The sequence below is a fragment of the Jaculus jaculus genome, chromosome 13 (genome assembly GCF_020740685.1).
Source record: "Jaculus jaculus isolate mJacJac1 chromosome 13, mJacJac1.mat.Y.cur, whole genome shotgun sequence".
In the NCBI taxonomy this organism is placed as follows: Eukaryota; Metazoa; Chordata; class Mammalia; order Rodentia; family Dipodidae; genus Jaculus; species Jaculus jaculus.
In genome coordinates, this window is record NC_059114.1 from 58,923,719 (window position 1) to 58,940,285 (window position 16,567).

The window sequence follows — 16,567 nt, forward strand, 5'->3', positions numbered from 1 at the left end:
TAATCAGGTTGTAAATCTCTATGTTTTTCTTGATTCTATTTTATAATGCACCTATGCAATATGCAGATATAAGAAAACATTATAGGAGCATGAATTTAAGGAAAGAGACAATTTGAGAATATTACAAAAATACTAACGTGTTTTTCTCTAATTGGTAATGTCATAGTGATTTTTTGTTGATATATCTGTATTTTCTAGGTCTATAACAAAGATAAATAAATGTATATTCCTTTCTTTCATATTTGTTTTATAGTGATATTTTTGTTTAACTGCCAACATCTCATAACCAAATAACCCTTAGATACACAAGTTCTCATATATACTTGCAATATTTCTTCCACAAACAGAACCATTTAAGATATTTGATAAGGATAAAGGCATTCACTCTACTTGTGATTCCATGACAGTGTAATCATTGGACTTTATATGACAAATGCTACTATAAAGAGTCCTCTGAATTTCACAATGTACAGTAAAAAAATGAAAAAAAAATACTATTCAAATTTCAACATATGTATGCAATCTCAACTAATAAAATTGTAATGCTATATTTGGTCTTTAAGTATTCATATGTATTTATCAGATTATTGTGACTAAAGCACAATTTGCAATCCAGGGTCCCAATTTTCCCACTACTGGGTATGTTTAAAAGGCGACCACTGGGAGGACCCAAAAGGCAACATAGTGCTAAGAAGGGATGGAGGAGTGTCCAGCACTGAAACATCTCACACCCACCAAAGCTCAGGGTCCATTACGGGAGAAGTGGCGGAAAGAAGGAAGGCTACTCCTCCTTGTATACAACTGTCCAAACAGAAATTGGTCTTGATATCCAAGACCTTACAGTGCCTAGCAGTACCTACACAAGACCCTCAAAATAGCAGAAAAATATGATGACATCAAATTAAAAGAGAGACTAATGGAGAGAGGGAGGGGATATGACAGAGAGCAGAGTTATGAAGGGGAAAGCAGGGGAGGGGAGGGAAATACCATGGTTTGTTGTCTGTAAGTATAGAAGTTGTCAATGAAAAAAATAAATATATATGTATTAAAAAATGCTAACAAGCAGATCTATGGCTAAAAAGAATAAGACAAACTGAATTATCAGCACTCCAACTGGTTCATTTTTTTGTTTTTTCTCAGCAATTCCAATCACCAACTGTCAAAACTGAGTTTAGCTTCCTGAAAGGCATTTACATTGAATACTGTCCAAGCTACCTACCAAAAAAAGAAAAAAAAGGTCTCCTATATGTTTTTGTCTTTTCTAAATCCAGTATCTTTAAATTGGACTGATAAGTCTTTATTGTAATAAAGTTTTAGCAATTATTACATTAAGTTGTAAAGAAGCTGAGAAAAAAAGGTGAAATGTTAGGCCGGGCATGGTGGTGCATGCCTTTAATCCCAGCCCTCAGGAGGAAGAGATAGGAGGATCACAATGAGTCAAAGCCACCATGAGACTACATAGTGAATTCCAGATCAGCCTGGGCTAGAGTGAGAACCTACCTCAAAAAATAAAACAAAACAAAACAAGGTGAAATTTTGAGTCTACCACAGCAAATATACATAACACAATTAAAATTAGTTTAACTATTAAAATGATTACAATATGCCATGCTTATCATATGAAAACTTGGATGTGATTTGAATTATAATTCACAGAGCATAGATGTTAGAATCAACTCTATTTTGTAGTCATGGTAATGATTTGAAATGTACCAGGATAGGTACACCTTTTTACTACATATGTGATAATCTTTAATCTTTATTAGTCTTTTTTTTTTCTAAACAAGTTTAAAAAAGTATAAATGTGACTCAGTCATCAAGTCTCAAAGTTTAAAGTATTCTTTATTTGTATAAGAATTACCCATATGCAATTGTGCTTTTTCATTAATATTGTTAAATAGTAGTCATGAAAGTAGCAGTCATGGGCTGGAGAGATGGCTCAGCAGTTAAGGCATGTGCTTACATAGCCTGACTGCCTAGGTTTGATCTCCCAATACCCATGTAAAGCCAGAAGCACAAGTGACACATGCATGTGGAGTTCATTTGTAGCACCCTTGCACTCTTTCTCTCTCAAGCAACTAAATAAACAAAAATAAAAGTAGCAGTTATGATAAATGACTACTATAAGGGTTCATAATTTGATTTGTTATTATTGTAATTAAAAATGCATACATTTTGTCCAAGATTTCAGATTTCTGAAGGCTAAAATAACAAAGCCAAAACAAGATTTAATGAACTGAATTAAAAATCCAATTTTAAAAAAACAAAGAAATTACAAGTTTCTGACCAAAAATGGTAGGGAGATAAGACCAAGTTTTCTTCTCCTCAATTTAGTTCCTACTTACTCGGGGATGAAGTTTTGTCTTAGGAAATGCTGAGATTTAAAAAAATCAAATAATTTGGGGATGGAGAGATGGCTTAGTGGTTAAGGCACTTGTTTGCAAAGCTTAAGGACCCAGGTTTAATTCCCCAGTATCCAAATCAGCCAGATGCATAAGAGGGTGCAAGTGTCTGGAGTTTGTTTGCAATGGCTGGAGTCCCTGGCACATCCATTCTCTCTCTCTCTCAAATAAATAAAATAACTTTTCCATAAAAATACTATTGGACATGCCTACAAATAAACTCCAGAGCTACTGTAAAAACCTAACCTAATTACTGTAATCAAGACTGAGAACAGCTAAACTTGAAAAACTACTTTAAAAGATAAAACTAATGGGTTAAGTCTTGGAAACAAGTACACAGATTTTAATGCTTAATTAACTAAAATACTTATAAAATTTATTGTGAACATTTAAGCTACTAGAACATGAGAAGTTATTTCAACTGCATAAAGAATATGATTCAAAAATATGCACTGTAAGAGCAGGTATCTCATCATCTAAACATAATTAACATTTGAGTCTTCTTCTAAGTCCACTCTTCAGAAAATAATTTTTCATCCTCAATTCTAAAATGTTCTGTATATTAAATAGGAAAAGAGGTAAAATTAAATATCTATGTAAGGACACAGGCATGATTATACTATGTTAAGTCTGCTTTGAAAAACAACTACTGAGAAGCTAATAATATAAATTCTAAATTACTTAATATGAAAGATAAGGGTTTTTTAGGGTTGTATGAGAATCAACTATCTCTTAGCCTATAGTGGACATAAGCTTATCTATAGAAAAGTATAAAGAAATTGATTTTTAATAATTACTTACCTGAGGGATAACAATATCTGCTAATGCTTTTGAAAGCCTATATAATTCCATTGTGTTTTCTAGTTTCAAGGAACCATTATGCTGGACATCATATTTTATACAGTCATATATATCAGGGATCTTACTAATATCATATCTTCCATTCTTTGTTTTAAAGTCTTTCTCCAACTTGGACCATCTACGCAACATAAGCTCCAATGTCTCACTATGGTAAAGCTGGATATCTAAAACAAAATACAACTTCAGTATTCACAACTTAAACATCTGACTAAGAAAATATAATAAAATGTTAACAGCTACAGTTTATTTTATTTTGAGACTAGGTAGCCACAGCTGGCCACAAACTGGATAGAATCCAGGTTGGCCTGAGACTTGTTATTCTCTTGGTGCAGCCTCCCTACCACTGAGAATCCAGGCATGTGTCACTCTCTATAAAAAAAAAAAAAAAAAAAAATTAAAAGAAAAAGATAAGCTACAAAAATCTAAGAAATATTTCTATAAGTATTACATTAAAAATTAAATTGAGGGCTGGAGAGATGGCTTAGCGGTTAAGCGCTTGCCTGTGAAGCCTAAGGACCCCGGTTCGAGGCTCGGTTCCCCAGGTCCCACTTTAGCCAGATGCACAAGGGGGCGCACGCATCTGGAGTTCGTTTGCAGAGGCTGGAGGCCCTGGTGCGCCCATTCTCTCTCTCTCTGCCTCTATCTGTCTTTCTCTCTGTGTCTGTCGCTCTCAAATAAATAAAAAAAAAAAATTAAAAAAAAAACTAAATTGATTTTAAACTTGGAAAATTATTTAGTATACATATTAGATTAGCATTTGGGATATAAGGACCTTTTCCATATATTACAGACTTTTAAAACAACAAAGAGAAAAATAAAAATTATAGCAAAGCTAATATTAATATACTTTCAATTCTGAAGTTTAAATATTGTTACACGATTCACAGCAGTGAAAGGATAAGCAAATTACCTTTAGTACAAAAGAATCATAAAAATCAAATAACCAGTTCAATCGATACATCTGTTCTACTGGGAAATCCAGTATGTCAATGTTTTGGATGTCAATGTTTTCCAGGCCAGCCTCAGAACCAGGGTAGATTATTCCTAGGGTGCTTCTCTGTTTAATATTTTGAAGTGATATATAACTAGGTAATCAAGTGATAATATTTTATTGTTTGTTCCTTGCTATCATGGATAACACAACTATAACCCAGTCATCATTCCTCTGCTGGATGTATTTTCATTATGTGTGTGTGTGTGTGTGTATACATACACACACACACACACACACATATATACACATATATATATATATACACGTACATACATACATACACACACACACACACACATATACACACACATGATGCCCTACATGGAAAGAGAGAAGCATGATTTCTCATGAAGATTGGTAACCTTTATTTTAAAATATTTACAGCAACTAAACAGAAATTTTTGCTTTATATTCTAAGAAAAACATATTTACCAGATGATTTGGGATCTTCCATTCGATGTCTGATTTGAGAAGTCAAACTTTGAATCAAGGAATAAACTTTGTCACAGGTCTTCACAGGATTTTTAATTAAATGCATTGATTTGATGACAGAAATGCTCCCAGAAGGAGTAAGCTACAAAGAAGTAAAATATGTATTTTATACCTGGTTATGTCTTATTATTTAATGAACACTACAAAAATATTATAAAAAATTTCCAAAGCCTGTAAAGAATTCCACTTTACAAATTAAGATGACATCTAATACACAGTAAAAATTCAGACTATTATACCCAGAAAAGGTATCTGACATAATTGTAGGAGAAAATTTTCTACAATAAAAATAGGCATAAGTAATTCATGACCACTAAGCCAGCTCTATAGAAGATATCTGAAGGAATCCTTGGCCTAAAGAGAAAGACAAACACATCCGTTAAGGCCACAAGAAAAACTAAACCATGACTGAATAAGAGAGGCAGAATACCATGCTGGTAAGTGTGTGGCAAAGTTGGCTATCCGCCTCAGGCAGCCAGGAAACACAGAGATAGCAAGGAGCAAAAGACAAGATATTCTTCAAAGTTGCACACCTCCAATGACCTACTCCCAATAAAACCAGGCCCCGTCTCTCAACACCTCCCAACAATGTTATCAAATAATGAATCTATCAATAAATTAATCCAATGATAAGGCCAGATTCCCCATGAACCAAATGGCTCTCAATGAAGACAAAGCCTTTTGGAGACTGTTACACACATGTTTTACCCATGGCGTTTTGTTTTTGTTATTGTCTGTCATATGAAGTTAATTTCATATAGTACTTTCAGTGGACTTTGTTTTACCTGCTACACAATATGAAGTCAGATGTGAAAACTTTTTAGTATTTAATTTCTATTTATTATTTGTGTGGGGGAGTACATGTATGTGTTCATGTGTTTGTGTGTTCATATGTACCTACAGAGGTCAACCTTGGGTGTTTTCTTCCTCTTCACCATATATGTGTGTGTGTGTGTCTATGTATGTGTGTGTATATATATACACACATACATACATACATACATACATATATATTGTTTGTTTTGTTTTGTTTTTTGTTTTTCAAGGTAGGGTCTCACTCTGGCCCAGGCTGACCTGGAATTCACTACGTAGTCTCAGGGTAGCCTCGAACTCACAGTGATCCTCCTACCTCTGTCTCCTGAGTGCTGGGATTAAAGGTGTGCACCACCACTCCTGGCTGAATATATATTTTTGAGACAGGGTTTCTCAATGAATCTGAAGTTCACTGATCCAGATACACTAACTGGCCAGAAACCTCCTAAGGCCTGCTTGTCTCTGCTTCCCCAGCGCTGGGATTATATGTGTGTGCTACTGCAGCTGGCTTTTTACATGGGTGCTGGGGAACTGAATTCAGATCCTTCTGCTTGTGTGGGAAGCACTTAGAAAGCTTAGTGAGGAAGATCTTATAATCCAATCTAGCCTGGGCTACATAGGAAGATCTAGCCATAAAATAAAAACAAAATGCAATAAGGTGTAACTTTGGAAATTAATTAAGTACACTTTCAAATACATGTTATAAGAAAATTAATCAGGGGCTGCAGAAATGGCTTAGTGGTTGAGCTGCTTACCTGCAAAAGCCAAAGGACCCAGGTTCAATTCCCCAGGACTCATGTAAGCCATATGTACAAGGTGGCACATGCATCTGGAGTTTGTTTGCAGAGGCTAAAAGCCCTGATACTACCATTGTCTCATCCTCTCTATCTTTCTCTTTCTCTCAAGTAAATAAAATAAAGTTAAAAATAAGAAAGTCAGAAATGAAATTATAAAAGTCACAAACAGCATAAATTTGAAAACTGATATAGTGGAAAAGAGCGAACATGTGTAGCTCCGAGTACATACTTTTTTTTTTTTAATTTTTAATTTATTTATTTGAGAGCGACAGACACAGAGAGAAAGACAGATAGAGGGAGAGAGAGAGAATGGGCGCGCCAGGGTTTCCAGCCTCTGCAAACGAACTCCAGACGCGTGCGCCCCCTTGTGCATCTGGCTAACGTGGGACCTGGGGAACCGAGCCTCGAACCGGGGTCCTTAGGCTTCACAGGCAAGCGCTTAACCGCTAAGCCATCTCTCCAGCCCCCGAGTACATACTTTACCAATGAGTTAATAAGCTTCTGTTTGGCGTGTGTGCGTGTACACACACACACACACACACACACACACAGAGTAAAATAGCTTAGGACTATATTGCAACTCCCATTAAAAATGTTTACATCAGCATAAATCTGAAAAGGAAGTGAAAGATTTCTATGTAGTACGTTTTATAACATAAGATCTCAAAGAATATCTAAATAAAAGAGGTATGTATACATGTTGAAAGACTAGACAAAGATGTAAATATTTACAAAATGTAGATTTTATGCAATCTAAATCAAATTCCCATAGCATTTTTGGACAATTCCTTCCAACTAGAAGTTGGAAGATATTAGCCAGTCGAAGTGCATATTAATCTATAAACAGAATATAAAGGCAGAAATAGATGACAGTTGATAAAGGTGGCACTTCACAGTGGTATAGAGAAGAGCCTATTCAAGTGATGCTTACAAACTTATATATACATAGTTGCAAAAGAAAATTAAATTGGGTATCTTTACCTCACAGCATAGCAAAAAGAAAAAAAAATTGTTAGAACTACAGATAAATGTGATCGACTAAATAATAAAACTTGTAAGGTTTTATTTACAATAGAATATTATAGGGCTGGAGAGATGGCTTAGTGGTTAAGCGCTTGCCTGTGAAGCCTAAGGACCCCGGTTCGAGGCTCGGTTCCCCAGGTCCCACGTTAGCCAGATGCACAAGGGGGCGCACGCGTCTGGAGTTCGGTTGCAGTGGCTGGAGGCCCTGGCGCGCCCATTCTCTCTCTCTGCCTCTTTCTCTCTCTGTCACTTTCAAATAAATAAATAAAAATACACCAAAAACAATTTAAAAAAAAAAAAAGAATATTATAACTTTGGGTTAGGTAAAAAAAAACTGTTTTAAATAGTACATTAAAAAGCACTAATCATGAATGAAAAATATTGAGCCTGAAATTCATGAAAAACAAGAGTAGTTACTGGTAAATAGAACAAGCATTAACAAAAAACTCATATCCAACATTCAGAAAGAAGTTCTACTATGTTATTGAAAATAAAAAATGCAGGCATCAAATATAAAAAAGGGAGAAGAAATTTGTAGAGAAGACCTCATGAAAAAAAGTCTGTAAATGGTCAAGTAACATGGAAAATATGATGAAGTATATCATAGGTACATCTATCAGAGTGATGAACATTAAATATTCTGAGACTCTCAAAAGAGGACAAATGGAGCAATGCTAATTTCCATGGACTTCTTATGAGAGTGTAAATTGTCCAATATCTTTGCCAAACTTTATCCACTAATATTGAACATTAGTATACTCTGATTCATAACAATTTTAATCCAAGAATACATCTCAGAGAAACAGGTCTCTGTACTCAAAACCAGGAGGCCTGTGAGGATGTTCATCACAGTAACCACAATAACCCTACAGTGTAACAATAGTTGAAATCATTTAAAAATTCTAGAATGTCCATAAAATATAATTCAGGTCAAGAAACTATACTCTGCAAGCCAAATATGACTGGTGCATAGCCCAGAGATAAGAATGGTCTTTATATTTTTAAACAATAGTAAAATAAAAACAAAAGCAACATGCAATAGAGACCACATCCATCCCACAGTGCTTATTATTTTACTATCTGATCCTTTTCAGAAATTCTGCTGACATCTGAAATAAAATACTGCATGGTAATGATTATTAATGGACTGTGAACATAACACCAGTATTGATGGCCTTCCAAACATCCTGAAAAAGACCTACCTTTTCATAGTCTTCAGCACTAAAATCTCTGTCTTTCTGAAGTATTTCATGAAGTCTGGCTTTCACACGTTGTTGGCAGCTGCTCAAAGAGTCACTATCACTGTCCAACAGGCCATTCATATTTGCACTTTTCACCATCTGAACAAGGATGGGTGTGAGCTCTCCTTCTAAAGCCAACAGGCCCTAAACATTAAATAAGTCAAGAATTTAAAAATATATAAAGAATAAACTGTCAATATAATTCTATTAGATGTTGAATTTCATAATGAGCAAGCTGAGTGCTGACAATAATCAGACTTGATTAATAACATAGTTATATCATTGCAAGCGATGGCTTTAAAGACTGCCTTAGTTAAAAAAAATAGAAAAAGTCTAACAACTTTTGAATCATTGAGTTTTACCTTTGCAAAAGCAGCAGCAGTCATCTGGACTCGTCCTTCATCAGAAGCGTATATTTTGAGGTCATGTCGGTAAGTGCTATGCAATCGAAGCAAACCACAACCAGGGAATCCTGCATAATCTCCTGAAAATGAAACTTAAGTCACTTCACTATATTTTTACTTCACTGCAGTTCTATGAATATTTAATAACAGTGCAAGGCAAGTGAGAGTTTGAACAGAACCCATATGGAATGAATTAAGTTCTAGAAATTCCAAGATTTACCTTGACCTCCAGGATACATACACCTAAAAGCTCTTCCAAGTTCTTCGGCCTGGACTCTGCCTGCAGGAGTTAATTCTCCTCCCCATTTTAGAACCAGAAGTAAGGATGGCTCTTCTCGTCGGCTATCTAAGTCAGACATTAGTGGACAAAACAAAAGTTAAGTTTGTTTCTTTTTTTGTATACCTATGGTGTATGCATGTGTATGGTGATGTGCACACCCTGTTTGCATGCATGTGGAGGCCAGAGGAGGATGTTTTGTATCCTCTATGCTCTTTCACCTTACTTCCTTTCAATAGGGTCTTTCTCATTGAATCTGGGGCTGTTTTTCAACTACACTGGATGACCAAAGAGCTGGCATGCCCCTCGTGTTCTCCGCTCCTCTCAGTATTGGTATCATAGGTGTGTGTGGACCAGCTGAGCATTTTACATGGGTGCCAGGGAAGGAAAACAAGTCCTGATTACCTATGCAGCATGTGTTCTCACCCAATAAGCCATATCCTCAGGCAGGTCTCAATGTTAACCTGTTCTCAGTACCCTGCCCTTCTCTCCAGTGAAATTTGGCCCACATGTAAATTATTTTAATTTCTAACTGCAGCTATCTTTTTAGACTTTTACTTCATCAGGAGTGTCTTTGGTTCTCCCTGGAAAAAATCTTACTGAAAGTTCAAAATTTCTTTCATATTCAGGAAGAAGGCTCCCAATTTTATGCTATAAACTATTGCTTCTCCCTTTCTTATCCTTGCAGCAATTCATTATTTTTTTCCACATTTTTATTTTATTTTTTTATTAATTAGTCTTGTATCCAGCAAATACAGCCAGTTTGGTACCATTACTAGGCTCAACCATGACTTATACCCTCCCCTTGGCCTCTCCTTGTTGAGGTATATGGGTCATGCATTGTGGAGTTAGCCCTCAGTTATGGGTAGGATAAATGTCTCTGCATATCATGACCTAACATGTGGCTCTGACATTCCTTCCTTAAGCTACATTTGTTGACTATGAGCTCCTTGAAACCAGCATTGTGATCTTATTTGTCTTTGTATCAATGGCCACATCACTGGGTATCAGACAGAACAAAACACAACAGTGGGAGTTAAAATGGAATGTATTGAAACCTAGTCAAAAGCAGCTTTTTAAACTTTATTAGTGTAGAACCTCTAAATTCTTCGAATTTTTTTCTCAGACATAAAGGAAAAACCAGCGAGTAAGTGCTGTACTTAATATTGACCTGCCTTTTATCATAGCTTTAATATCTGTGTTGGCTTTAGAAATAAAGGTCATTTAAAAACACTACACATGGTGGTTCACACCTGTAGTCTCAGCATGTGGATGGCTAAAGGAGAATTGCAGCCAGTTTTAAGCCAGTCAGGAATATGGAGTGAAAGCTTGTCTCAAAAAGATGGGGGGAAGGGGAGGACAAGTACCAGTATTATGAGCACTAAAAGAATGACTGATTCATTTAAAGTGATGGAAATCATCATTTCCTTTAGAGATAGTTGGTAGTTATTTGTGTTTTACCATGCAGTTTTATTAAGTGTGTTTACAGAAAGTTGATAGTAATATTGTTATGGGCATATGGGAAATCAATCTGTATTGCTCTTAATCACAGACTTAAAATGCCAATGTTATAATAAAGCTTAACAGTCAAATTTGCATTTGCATTTAAGATAACCATTACTTCAAAATTTGCCACTACAAGCTTTCCCTAAATATCTGCTTATATCTTTGGAATACAGTCTGATCAGTAGAAGTAAGGTCAAAGCATAGGAACATGCTGAACTTTTTGATAAATAATACTGGATTATTTTTAAACTGTGTGCCAATTTAGCCTTCTAAGATGACTGAAATACTGTCACTACAAATTCTTACCAGCATTCTCTATTACCAGTTTCAAGAAAGAAAAGAAGCTGGTGAGATTCTGTCCTACATGTCTCTTCTGAGGTGAAGTAGTTAGTTGTCTCTGTCCGGCTTCTTACATCCAAGTGTGTGCTACCCCCCATGGCAGATTCAGCAGGCATGGACATGAGCCTGCTGAGGCCTCAGAGCTATCTTTTTTGGTTGTGAACTAAAGACAGGCAAAGATTACCACTTTAAGGTAGATAATGAAAATGTGTAACAGTTGTCATTAACAGTCAACTTAGGCAGTGGGGCAAAAGATGAAATGCACATTGTTGGGGCAGAGGTAGTAAGTGAGAAAACAGCCCAATAAAGTAACACTGGTAACTCTGAAAATGTCTGCACAACAGTTTATCTTGTGGGCTTTGAAATTATATTCACTGTGGTCTTAAGGTTGACGTGTGGTTCAGGGCCTGTGCCTATTAGTGGGCAGCACTTAGTAGTTGTGGAGGAAGGTGCAGAATCAGAAGATGACGAGGAGGAGGATTTAAAACTCTGAGGTATGTCTGGAAAGAGATCTGCCCCTGAAGTGGGTAGCAAGGTTCCACAGAATGAAGTAAAACTTGCTGCTGATGAAGATGATTAGAAAGAAGGCAATGACAATGAGAAAGATGATGATGAGGAGGAAGATGATAATGATGGATGACTGACCAGAAGTCTATTCAAGACCTCTGGGAGTAGAGAAAATCTCTTTAAGAAAAGTAGTTTTAACAATTTGTTGAAATTTTCTTCATTTCCTTAACAGGTAATATCTGGCTGTGCTTTTTATAATACAAAGTGAGACCTTTCTCTACCATGTTTGATAAATGTTGTTCAAGTTCTATTGCCAAGCATGCCTGTTTAGTGTTTAAAGATGGAACTCCAACCTTTGCTTGGTTTTAAGTATGTAGGGGATATTGTGATAGGCTAGAGTAGTAGTGGCCAGACATGGAAATGGTAGAGAAAAAAAAAAAAAAAAAACTATTACATATGAAATAAACTCAGATTTTAAAAAAGTAGTATTGTTTCTATTAAGAAAGAAAAGTAGCATTTTGCTACTATGACAGACAAGAAAGACCACTGCAGTTTAAACGTACCTAACCCAAAATGTTAAATATAAAAGGCTTTAATACCTTTTCAAAACCAACATGATGCCACATATGACTCATTTACAAAATTATTTAAAATATGGTATAGTGGGCTAGAGAGATGGTTTAGAGATTACGATGCTTGCCTGCAAAGCCAAAGGACACAGGTCTGATTCCCCAGTACCCAGGTAAGCCAAGTGCACAAGGTAGCCCATGCATCTGAAGTTTGTTTGCAGTGGCTGGAGGCCTGGCATGCCCATTCTCTTTCTCTTTCAAATAAATAAAAATAAAATATTTTTAAAAATATGGTAGTTACCTGCATATGGTTCAGATGAAATGTAAGTTAATTTTCTATTTACAGTTTAGTCCTATCTGTAAGATACTTTACACACACATACACACTACATATATATGTAATTAAATTTTAAAATCCTAAAAAATGCAAAACAATAATTATGCTCTCGAGTTTTATGGATAAGGGATAGTCTACCTGTGTTAATATCATTATGATTTTATTGGCTATCTGTACTTTGCCTTTGCAACAATTTTGCTCATTTTTTTTCAAAATGTAAATGAATTTTTGGATTTTCATGCTTATTCAAAAATAAAAAAAAATGCCAGACTTAGAAAAGAAAACATGAAAAAATACAACCTATCCTTTATTTAAAGGTTAGAGGGAAGATTAGCAAATGTCCCATTATACTTTTAAAAAACTTCTTTAAGTTATTTATTTATTTGCAAGCTGAAAGAGAAAGAGACTGAGACAGATGAGAGAGGTAGAGAGAGAAAAAAAAAAAAAAAAATGGGTGTGCCAGGGCTTCCTGCCACTACACAAGAACTCTATTTTGTGTACTGGGGGATCAAACCTGGGTTGTCAGGATTTGTAGGTAAGTGTCGTAACCACCAAGCCATCTTTCCAGCCCCAACTTTACTTTTCAGCAACACACAAATCCCAAATAAGAGGGATCAAAGGTAATCAACAAAGAATAGCAAATTACTATATACATGTAAAACACAAGAGGCATTAAGAATAACAAACCTTCTTCCTCACTAGATGTTTTAGGACAACCGTGAGGGAGATAGGTCAATTGGACCTTACGATTTATTCCTGAGAAATGGCCATACCTGGAAAAACAAAATAAAAAACAGCAAGTAAAAATACAATATTACTGAAGTGTTGATTGATTTTCTAAAGAAAAACTAAAATTTATGTGCAATAAAACTAATTCTCATTTTTTAATTTCACTATCTATTTATAACTATCTTAGTAAGTTCTTCAAAATGCCCTAAAAGGGCTGGAAAGATGGCTCAGTGGCTAAAGCACTTGCCTATGTAGCCTAAGGACCCATGTTAAACTCTCCTGATCGCACGCTAGCCAGATGCACAAAGGTGAGGCAAGCACAAGGTCACACATACCTACTAGGTGGCACAAGTGTCTGGAGCTTGATTTCAGTGGCTGAGGTCCTAGCGCATCAATTCTTTCTCTCTCTCCCTCTTTCTTTTTTTTTCTTAATTTTTTGTTTATTTATTTATTTATATGAGAGAGATCGAGAGTGAAAGAGGCAGAGAGAGAGAGAGTGTGAGAGAGAGAGAGAGAGAGAGAGAGAGAATGGGCGCGCCAGGGCTTCCAGCCACTGCAAACGAACTCCAGATGCATGCGCCCCTTGTGCATCTGGCTAACGTGGGTCCTGGGGAATCGAGCCTCGAACTGGGGTCCTTAGGCTTCACAGGCAAGTACTTAACTGCTAAACCATCTCTCCAGCCCTCTCCCTGTCTTTCTTAAGAAAAAAAATTTCTCTCACAAATAATTTAAGTTACAAAAAGACATTCTACTCTTTAAGAAGTACTAAAACATGTTTTGACAAGAATTAGACAATTCTGAAGACATGACAAACCATAAGGGTATGTATAAATGTAAATATATCCTAAAGGATATAAAACTTTTGAGCTAGGTGTGGTGGCACATGCCTTTAATCCCAGCACATGGGAGGCAGAGGTAGGAGGATCACCGTGAGTTCGAGGCCAACCTGAGACTACATCATAGTTCCAGGTCAGAGCCTACCTCAAAACAAAAACAAACAAACAAACAAAAAAGGATATAAAATTTTAAGTGGTCACAATAGGTAAAGTTTATAACACAACTAGTGATGAGTACCAATTTTACTTAATGGAAACAGAGTTCACATTTTTTAAAACTTAAAAGCACTGAAACTGGGATTGAGTTAGTCATGTGGCCTTCATCCTCAGTAGTCCTTCAAGAAGGTTCAAATGTGATGCTTGCTTTCTTTGTCATTGAAATTAAAAAGGAAATTAAAAGGAAAACTAAAATAATGACTACTATTATACATATCTATTTTATCCCATTAGGTTTTGATTTCTCTTCAGTTACAGTGATAACAGAAAGATTAAGGTGAAGAAAACTAAAATGAAAGATCCCATGTACAAAAAAGGACAACTAAGTATAAGTAGTTGGCATAATTTTGAGCTTCAAAAAGATACTTGCATCTCTAATACAGTCTTTAGTTGTTCAAGTTTGGATTTGTTTTCTTCAATTTCAGAATCATTGTTTTGCCCAAGCTCCATGAGAAGTTGTCGTGCAATATCCAAGACTTCCTAAAAAATAAATTAATAAAGGATAAACTTTCATATAATTTCACAATTAAAAATTTAAAACTCAATATAAAAGCAGATAAACATGCCTGTAATTGCTTTGGCTTCTTGAGTTTTAGCTTCCCTGATTTATATCCATCACATTTTTCGAAAAGATCAAAGAACCTTTTAGTAAGGAAAGAACACTGTTAGTCATTTGCAGTCAGTAATATAACCACTATAACCCCCCAAATGATGGTACACACCTATAATCGTAGCACTGAGGAAGCTGAGGGAGGAGGATCATGAGTGCAAGGCTAGCTTGTGCTACACAGCAAGATCCTGCCTCAGAAAAATTTCAAAAGCACAAGAAAAGCCTCACTATATATTCAAAATTATAAAATGACAGATATACAAATCAAATTAAAGTCTATGAATTCTATGCACTATGTTTTCTTCTTTCACTATATGTTAACTTTCTTCTACCCACCCACTAACCCTGGGTAGTATCTCACTATATTTTCCGACTAGCTTCAAGCTCCCAGGCTCAAGTAATCTTCCTTCCTCTGTATTTGAAACACAATTAGCTGGGACTACTGACATCCCAGTATACCTAACATTTGCTCCCTTACTTTCCTGATAAAGCTTAGTATATTCCTAAACCACATCAAAGTAATAGCTGCAACATTGTGTTCAAGTTTCCTCATGATGGAAACTGAACATACAATTAAATACCAAACATTCTCTGCAGTTAATGCATCATGCACACACATTAGAAAATGTATATATCAATATATATTTATTATATTATATTTAATGGTTCAGGTTTTTATATTTTATCATCTCTAAATCAAACACTGCACATAAATAATTGAAGTTATTCTTCCTCCAAAATGTTAAGGTTAATGTTCTCAAAATACAATGTAAAAAACACCCAAGATTAAGGAAATACATTTATGATGAAAAATGAAAGCCAGCTCCAATTGATAGTTACAGACACTGTCACTATAATTCTCAGTTGCTAGCACATATTTTAAATACATTTGCAGGTATACAGTAGTTTATCTATTATATTGACCAAGCAATAGTATGTAAATTTTTTTCTATCTCATGTATTAATCAAAACAACTTAATACTCATCAGAAATGTTAAATTATATGAGTGCTAAGTTACTCCTCTTAAAACATACTTTTGATGCCTCACTTCCATCTTCATTTTTTGTTTTGGTGTTCGATCTCCATGACGTATGACAGCTATGACACATCGAAGCTCCATCCTAAAATGAGGAAAAAAAAAAAAAATATATATATATATATATATGTATATATAGTTCTCAAGTCTATACTTCTTTTTAATAAAATACCCAAACATCTAATAAAGGCCATCTTTTACCTGCGAAAACTAGTACTTTAATCATAAACTTATGAATCAGATCCTAAAAATAATTTAAGAAACCAGAGGAAGGAGAGATAATAGAATGTTATCTTGTCATCTCTAGACATGATGATATATTGAGGATGAAAGTGAACAGACTGGGGTTCTAGGGCAGCAACTTAGGCCATAAAGCACTTGCCTTGCAAGCATAAGGACCTAAGTTTGATCCCCTAGAGCCCAGGTGAACAAAAGCCAGCTGTGGTGGAGGGAATCTACAATTCCTGATTGCACAGGGAAAAGCGGATCCCTGGGCTCATAGGCCAGGTAGTTTACTGTACTAAACAAGTGGCATATAATAAGAGATCCTGTCTTAAAATAAAAGGCGGACAGTACC

The 16,567-nt window shown here is 35.5% G+C and overlaps 1 protein-coding gene and 1 pseudogene across 13 annotated transcripts in view; one reads left to right on the forward strand and one right to left on the reverse strand.

The window, feature by feature from the left end:
• The window catches only part of Ppip5k2 (diphosphoinositol pentakisphosphate kinase 2), a 67,584-nt gene that overhangs the window by 25,806 nt on the left and 25,211 nt on the right, over positions 1-16,567 (reverse strand). For all 13 annotated transcript variants that reach the window (XM_045133065.1, XM_045133073.1, XM_045133072.1 and 10 more), the window contains 9 exons: positions 15,989-16,075; positions 14,910-14,985; positions 14,714-14,823; positions 13,250-13,335; positions 9,248-9,373; positions 8,986-9,107; positions 8,585-8,767; positions 4,690-4,831; positions 3,204-3,427 (listed from right to left, as the gene is read on the reverse strand). In XM_045133065.1, coding sequence (XP_044989000.1) covers positions 3,204-3,427; positions 4,690-4,831; positions 8,585-8,767; positions 8,986-9,107; positions 9,248-9,373; positions 13,250-13,335; positions 14,714-14,823; positions 14,910-14,985; positions 15,989-16,075 — 1,156 coding nt within the window. The remainder of the gene's footprint in view (positions 1-3,203; positions 3,428-4,689; positions 4,832-8,584; positions 8,768-8,985; positions 9,108-9,247; positions 9,374-13,249; positions 13,336-14,713; positions 14,824-14,909; positions 14,986-15,988; positions 16,076-16,567) is intronic.
• LOC105943651 lies at positions 11,246-11,789 on the forward strand (annotated as a pseudogene).